Source organism: Crocodylus porosus, unplaced genomic scaffold (assembly GCF_001723895.1).
Source record: "Crocodylus porosus isolate Cpor-Errol unplaced genomic scaffold, CroPor_comp1, whole genome shotgun sequence".
Lineage (NCBI taxonomy): Eukaryota > Metazoa > Chordata > Crocodylia > Crocodylidae > Crocodylus > Crocodylus porosus.
Genome location: NW_017728926.1, coordinates 14,587,199 through 14,594,903, shown reverse-complemented (window position 1 = coordinate 14,594,903; position 7,705 = coordinate 14,587,199). Strand labels below are relative to the sequence as shown.

Genomic DNA, 7,705 nt, shown 5'->3' with positions numbered 1-7,705 from the left:
AGCACCTTGCCGGGGTCATCTGACCCCGGTGCTCTTTCCTGCTCAGGCAGGGGGTCGGACTAGATGATCTACCTAGGTCCCTTCCGACTCTAGCTACTATGAAACTATTAGGGGCTGGAAGAGACCTTGCAAGATCATCGAGTCCAGCCCCCCTGCCGCAGGCAGGAAGTCTGCTGCCTCAGGTGGGGACCGATGCCAGACTGGGGGCTCAGGAGGGAAGGGGTGAGGAGCTGGAGTCACTCCCTGGTGATGTTTCAGGAGGAGGGTGCACTCCTTGCCACGGCCCAAGCTGACTGCCCTCCCGCCCCGCCTCCCCCTGGTAGGAGCGGATGATGCTGTAAAAAAACACCATTCACCCAACACTCTTAGAAAGACCAACTGCTTTGTATTACAGATCAGCCAAGTACGTCTCAGAATCCAGCTCAGGCGGATGCCACTGGCAGAGTCTTGGAGACCTGCAGATACTCCAGCCCTCCCGCACCCCAGGCAGTAAAAAATAGACAAACTCTTCTTCTGAAACAGGGGGAAAATAAGAAAAGAGTGTGAAAAACCACGGAGAAACCAGCATTTTAGAGAGAAGCAGCAGGGCTCAGCCATACCGCGAGTCCAGCCTCACTTCGCCTTTCTACGCCGCCGGGCAGGGGGTGGACAGCTCCATGCCCGCAAAAGGGATGTGCATTCTCAAGCTTCGTCTCATCCTGTTTCTCCCCCTCTTCAGCAGGGGTTAATGCTGTATCCAGGTCACCGCAGGTGTTTCCAGCTATGCTGGGTCCCTTGCTCCCACGGCATTTTGCTCTCTTCTGGGGCTGCCAGCACTTTCAGTAGTAATCGTCCTTCCTGCCACCAGCTCCTTGGAGCCCTGCATGGTCCTTGTGCTGTTGGACCAGCTCCAGGTCATCATTATCATCCACCTCCCCTCCATGGTCTTCCTATGGGCAAGGAGAAAGAGGGGACATTAGCACCAAAGAGGCAGGAGATGCAGGACTAGAAGGGGCCACTGTGGCCAGTCCCTACCGTTGCGGAAACCACATAATAATCCTTTGTCCAAGAAGGTCTATGAGGACAGGCCGTCCAGCCCCTCTGGCACAGAACAGCTTCAAAACCCCTGGGGATACCCCCTGCTAAATATGATGTGGCAATGAGCTCTGCAAGTTAGTTATACACAGTGAAAAAGGAAACTTCTTGTTGTTACTTTTAAATCTGCTACCCAAGAGTTTCATTTGAGACACCCCCATGCCCAGCACTGTGAAAGCCAGTCAGTCACAACCAGAAAATAAACCAAAAGCTCATTCTTGGGCTGTGCAGGGGTCTGGGGAGGGGCAAGAAGTGCCTGCAGATCCCCCGTGCCTGGAACAACCAATGGCATAAGTGTGTCATAGGAGGGGGATTTAAAACACCTGAAGCCTCATTTGCCTCCACTGTTACCAGGGGCTTGATTTTCAGAGGTGCTGGCTGCCTGCTGCTCCCCCTGAAATCAACAGTATTTTGGGATGCACCTCTGGAAAGCAAACAAGGTTCTTTGGGTAAATGTGATATCTTTTATCTGACCAACTAGTTGGAAAAAATTGTTCTCTGCAAGCTTTAGGGCACAAACACCCTTCTTCAGGTATAGAGAGAGTCTGCTGGTGCATCGTGTGCTCTCACGGGTAGAACAGAAGTCAATATGCAAAGTGCAGGTCTGTGAAAATGCAAATACGTGGCAATGAGGATGAGAGGGAATGGGAGGCATTAGGTGTGAGACAGGTAGGTGCAAGCGGGGAAAGGGAAATGTTGAGCTGGTGATACAACGTAGCTGGTAAAATGCACACAGGTTACCTGGGGCTATCAGATGGCAAGCAGGTTATAATGTGCCATAAGTCCAATGTCTATATCTAGTCCAGGGATACAGGTTATAGCTGTATTGGCCTACAGGCAAAAGGAATCAGAACTCGTGGCAGAGGCGATATCTTTTATTAGACCAACTAGATATTTGCAAAAAAAAAAAAAATAATTATTTGCAAGCTTTTGGGCACACTCAGCCTTCCTCAGGCACAGGAGAATGCAAAGATTGTACAATTTCTCCTAGGTGAAAATGAAAATTCATATTTTTAGCTCATGGTGTTTTGTATCCAGTAGATTTATGAAGTGAAGTTTGTAGGTTCATCTATGAAAGGTGTTTTGTAAATTCCCTTTGAGGATCAGAATTGAGAGATTGGCAAGAGAGCGGTTGTCCTGTGAGAAGTGTGCCCCAGTGTGCCCCAAAGCTTGCAAAGAACAATTTTTTCCAGTTGATCTAATAAAAGATATCACATCTACTCAAAGAACTTTGTCTGCCTATGTCCTTAGACTAACATAACTACAACCAACGACTATGAAAAGCAAGGCCTGTTTGCATACTTCACCAAGGCACCTGGGACCCAGAGTGCTGGGTGCTCCACGAGACACAGGGCATCAGTGCCCAGAGGAGGTGTCAAGACCAGGCAGCAGGACCTCAGGGGATCCATCAGAGCTGTTCAGACACTGATGGGCTGACCTTGGCTCTTATTCCCAAACCCACTCAGGGAACAATCATCCTGCAGAAGAGGGCAGGGAGGGGACATCAATGTCATACAATTTCTTGCTCCTGATCTTCTTGGTATTCATCCAGGGGGTCTTCCCTGTCCTTCTCGGGTGCAACAGCTTCCTGGAAAACACAGGCAGGGCAGACATTACTACAGCAGCCTGGTGTGATCAACCCGAAGAACACCTCCTCCCCTGCTAGTCAAGCAGCTCTGGAGAACAGGACTGTCCTAAGGTATAGAGGAAGCTGAATCAAGACCGTGGGACATCCATGAAGGATGGTCTACAGAGCTTCTGATTTACAGCCACTCCAATCAGGTCTGCATTTCACTGTCACTTCCTGTCTCACCTGACAGGCTGAGCAGCAAGGGGCCATCTGGTCCATGTGGATGGTGCTCTCATGAAGAGCCACCTGCACTGCGATCCCACGCACAAGCCTCACAAACAGGAATAGAGCCGGCTCGCTACCCGTTCCAACGCCCACCAGATCTGGGAGGAGCTCACCGTGGCCTTGCTCAGGGCTGCTCTAACCCCAAGCCTGCTTGCTGCCCTGGCTACAGAAAACCAGCTGGTGGAACAGAAACCTGGTGCCAGATCAAGACTGAGGAGGGGCAGACAAAGCAGCAGGCTCAGGCAGTGGAGAAATATGGGAAAACTGGAGGTAGGAGAGGTGCTCCTACAAAAGGATCTTGGCTTCTTCTGCTATTTTATGTTATCTACTGTCCCCTCACTAAGCAAGTCTGATCAAGAGTTAAACCCCGTTTATCACTAGCATTTTACATGGCTCTGACTGCTGCAGCATCCAGACTGCAAGAGAGACTTCTCAATAGCTGGACTGCAATAAGCTAATGGTTACAAAGGACCTCACAGCGGGCTGCTTTGAAACTTCATGGGATGGAAAATCCCCAAAACAACGGGCCCCTCTTGTTTTAACTAAAGGAGAATCACCATTTCCCATCACCAGAACAGGTCTTATGATACACGGCCACGCAGCTCTGATTCCATCTAGCAGAAGGCAGTGGGGTATGCACATGCTAGCCTGTTTATAGTTAAGAAGCTGATCACGAAACGTCATTGCCAGCTGAAAGGAGTCAGAAGTCAGTACAGGTTCTCGCTGCAAAACCTCTCACAACTCCTCCAAAAGTACCTGCCTTCTGCCTGTACAGTGTGATCAGCTCACCCCAGTGCTGTATGAAGGCAAGGATTTAAGGTGCTAACTCTTTTCACAGTCAAGCCCTGGACAGACAAAACATTTATGCTGTTGTTGTGAGCATTACACTGATGGAAAAAAGAAGCCAACAGATGATGCAAAAGCCTATGTAGGGACAAATCAGCTTGAGAGTTACCCTTGGAAGAATCAGTGCTTGAACTATGCCAGTGGTTTAGGTTTTGTCCGTCTCCAACCATTCAAAAGTAGCCAGTTGCTCAAGGCAAACAGGTAGCATTACTTAGCAGGGAGGTGCAAGTAACAGTCACTTATGGTGTGAGCTAGCCCAGGAGAGCTGCTCCCAGCATGATGTACATCAGGATAAAAACCAATGTACACTGCCCAGGGTAATGCATGCGTCTGTCCAAGGTCTCAGAGTGACTCTGTACAGCACTGCAAGAGACAGTTGCTCTCTCGAGAACTGTTTCACTGGCTTGGGACTCATTTAAGCTTTGCTCCTGATCATCACTTTACAGCCTGACAGACAAAATGCTCCTTTTAAAAACAAGTGACAAGGAGAACATTCAGCAGCTTGTCAAAACGAGCTCAGATTTCGTCGTTGCAGAATCTGACTCCAGACAGCAAGAAATACTTGGCAAAATGAATGTCTCCCTTCTGCAAACAAGCAGGTAGGATCTTTGCAAGGGCCACTAACACCAAGGGGCCACCCCAGACAAGTCACAGAGGAGGGGGCCCCACTGGGTTGGACCCAAGGTCAACAGAGGCCAGCAGCCTGCCTCTGACACTGCCCAGCACCACAGGCCCTAAAGCAGCAGCAGTCCCGGTAGTAGATGTGGATAATCAACCTCTCTCCCCCTGGCACTAGTCTTATTAGAGGACGTCCTGATTTCCACTAGTAAGAGATGGGTTTTAGCTCCCGAAGCAAAAAATGAGTTGTCACAGCATTGCATACCGCTGATATCCACATGTGTACCTCATCCCTGTGTGAATCTTGCTATGGCCCTGGCCTCTCAACAGCATCTGAGAGCAATGAGTCCTGATTTAAACACTTTATTGTTTAAAGTTAATTTTTTTACTGAATGTAACAGTGGACCCCGAGACTAGGAGACCTACCCTGTCCAAACAACTCACCTGCAGCAGCGGAGCATTACCAGGGTTGTGTAAGCCATGGCCTTGGCCTCACTAACCCACTGGAGATGGCAAGCTGTCACAATAGGAATAATGCAATCAAATTTCTTCACCCTTCTCCTCACCCCTAATGAACCGATGGCATTGGGATGCTCAGGTCCCAGCCTGGCGCTGGAGAAGGGGAAAATGTGTTGCAGAACTACTGAGTGGAGAATGGGAGCCAGGGGATGCGAGTGCACCAACCACTGGAGCAGGAAGCTCAAGAGAGGGTGGCAGCATTGCCGGTGGCTTTTGGGGGCCAAAAGGAAATTTGGAATGGACTCAGCAGACTCAAGCTGTACAAAATTAGGAGCAGGAGGGACTCTCTCAGCCAGCTCATCATGGTGTATCTGTAAGCAGCTTCTGGTGGTACAGCATAGAGGTCAGCAAGTGGGAAATCTTTGAAGGCACTGCCCTCTCCTGCCTGCCCATACACTGTGGAAGTGGCTTCCCCTCCCTTTAATCACCTGTGCTGGTTTCTCCTTCGTCCCCTCCTTCACCGGTCTGTTGTGTTCCTTGAACTTGTCCAAGTCCCCTGGCTTCTCCTCAAAGTCTGGTCTCTCCAGCTCAGCCTCCTCAAATTCATCTTCCCCTTGGTTGTTGGGATCCTGGGCTGGGTCGGCAGCATCATCGGGCAACTGGGGAGAGAAGCATCTCGTTAACACCAAGCTGGTCCCGCTTGTGACTGCATCCAGGTCTCACCAAGGGAGCCAACAAGGTTGGAGACTTGGGAGAGCTGCTGCTTGACTGCAGCCTCCAGGAGGAAGGCCTTTCCCACCTCCTCCAGGCTCATTGTAGGGGAGCCCTCATATCAGCCCACAAGCAGTATGGTTAAAGGAGGGGATGGGGTCACACACAGCCAGCAACCCTGCCTTCTCCTTCCACAGCCCCCACCCCGCTGCTATCCCATCCTGAGTCCACTCCAGGGGTCTTTCCAGAGTAGCCAGTTTGGTCCAACTCCTGATAACCTCTACCAGGCTTCAGTGTTAACAAAGCTCGAACAAGGTGTTGCCTGGAGCCTAGAGCAAGGGAGGAAGGAAAGCAACACTCAAACACTCGTGCCAGGAGACTGGTTTGCCCTGCTGTGATGGAAGAGCTCGTTTGCAACACACTGACGACCCCGAATCAACCCCTGGAAAGGAGGTGGCTGCAATCTCTATGCATTAAACTACTTTGAAAAGGAAAGTTGCCTTAAGCAAAAAGGCGACACGCTAGGCCTGTTGAAATTACTTAGGACAGCCTCCTGCCCAAAAGAACAAGGATGGTTTTCTAGGCACAGATGTTCTCAGGAGACATGTCAATGCACCCGCTGCTCTGGACTGTGGGAAAGCCAAAACATCTGCCCCGCACCACAAATATGCCTGGTGATGGGCACGTCAGGCCTGAGCTGAGGATGAGGGGGAAGGAAATCATCTCTTGTGCTTAATATCTGCTGTCATTTGCTATGGTGTCCTCCTCCGCCCAAGGGAGGCTGTTGTTCCTAGAGAAGCGGAAGCAGCACCGAGATGCCTATGCGGGGGAGATACCAACTAGAAACAGCTGTGTCCTCGCTGGGGAGGCAGAGGAAGGCGATTTTGCAGGGGTCACGGCTGTGACACCATTGCAGAGTCCTCCCCTGGTGCAGTGACCTGCAGGCCTGGCTGTGGTCTTGCAAACCCAGCATCACTGGGGACACAAGCCGCTGTGCGCGGAGGCCAGGGATGGAAGGGGTAGGGGAAAGCTGTTTCTCTCCGAGGTCACTACTCCTCTCTCACCGCACAGGGGAGCAGCTGCTCTCTCCTTCAGCCTCTCCCAGATGGAGAAGAGAGAGGCTCTCACAACTGACAGGGGACTGTAAAAGCACAGGGGCGATAATACTTGGCACTTCACACCCTCAAAGCACTTTACCCTTTAGCTAATTGACAGACAGGGCCGAACAACGATGCTTCCTCAGAGCTGGTGCCAATGTATTTTCCCCTGCAGTTGGAGGAGCCTTGCAAATGGCTGAGGCCTCTCCTTCCACCCACGCTGTGCTTCTCTGGCCCTCTCCATACTGTAACCCTTTTTCTATGACCAGGACCATCTCCCCATGGCCCCCTCCCAGTGAGGCAGGATCTAACCAGGGTTTGCCTCCTATTCATCCCTACAAGAAGAGCAAGGCGCCAACTCCCAACCGGAGATGCACTGTAACAGATTATGGAAACCCACTTTGCCAGCGGCCCAGCTCATGCACAGACCAGTTCTGGGTCTCCTGACACTCACTGGTGGGTAATTATACTGATTTTAAACTGGTGGCAGGAGCCAGGATGAAAACTCTTGGCTCCTAGTACTGTGCTGACCACATCTTCCCTTGAGCACTTCAATAGGAGCGGTGTTAAAAAAATAACATCAACAATCCCCCATTGTCCCTCATTAAAATAAAAACTTCTGGTGAGGGGAGGAAGATCTTGGAGAGACGGTGGCACTGACAGCATCTATAAGCATAAGAGACTGGGTCAGACTGCAGGTCCACCCAGCCCCGAGTCCCGTCTCGGCGGGTGTTACAGGGCAGAGTATTTACGCAGGGCCTTTCTAGACTGACCTTTTCCCTCCTTGTCACCCCCTGCAGCTTCCAGTATCTGCTGTAGTAGGAAGAGCGGTGTCTCTAACCAGACTCACGGGAGGTACCTAGGTGGCACCTGAGTGACTCGTCTTACCATCGGCTCCTGGGCAGCTGTGTCCTTCTGAGGGTTCAAGTTCTCTTCTCTTTCAATCATGCCAGCATCTGCAAGGAAAAAGGATGTGAAAAGTAGGCCCTTCGGTCCAAACACCTCACTAGAGGAGCAGCAAAAGACACCGTGGCTGGTATGAATG

At 51.0% G+C, this 7,705-nt stretch overlaps 1 protein-coding gene across 4 annotated transcripts in view; it reads right to left on the bottom strand.

The window, feature by feature from the left end:
* Window positions 1-363: 363 nt before the first annotated feature.
* LOC109314399 (Golgi integral membrane protein 4-like) overlaps window positions 364-7,705 on the bottom strand; it is a 62,618-nt gene continuing 55,276 nt past the window's right edge. For 3 of the 4 annotated variants that reach the window (XM_019541559.1, XM_019541558.1, XM_019541561.1), the window contains 4 exons: window positions 7,549-7,616; window positions 5,341-5,511; window positions 2,591-2,662; window positions 364-929 (listed from right to left, as the gene is read on the bottom strand). In XM_019541559.1, the coding sequence (XP_019397104.1) occupies window positions 819-929; window positions 2,591-2,662; window positions 5,341-5,511; window positions 7,549-7,616 (422 nt within the window). In that variant the 3' untranslated portion in view covers window positions 364-818. The remainder of the gene's footprint in view (window positions 930-2,590; window positions 2,663-5,340; window positions 5,512-7,548; window positions 7,617-7,705) is intronic. The other variant, XM_019541560.1, reaches the window with a different exon arrangement.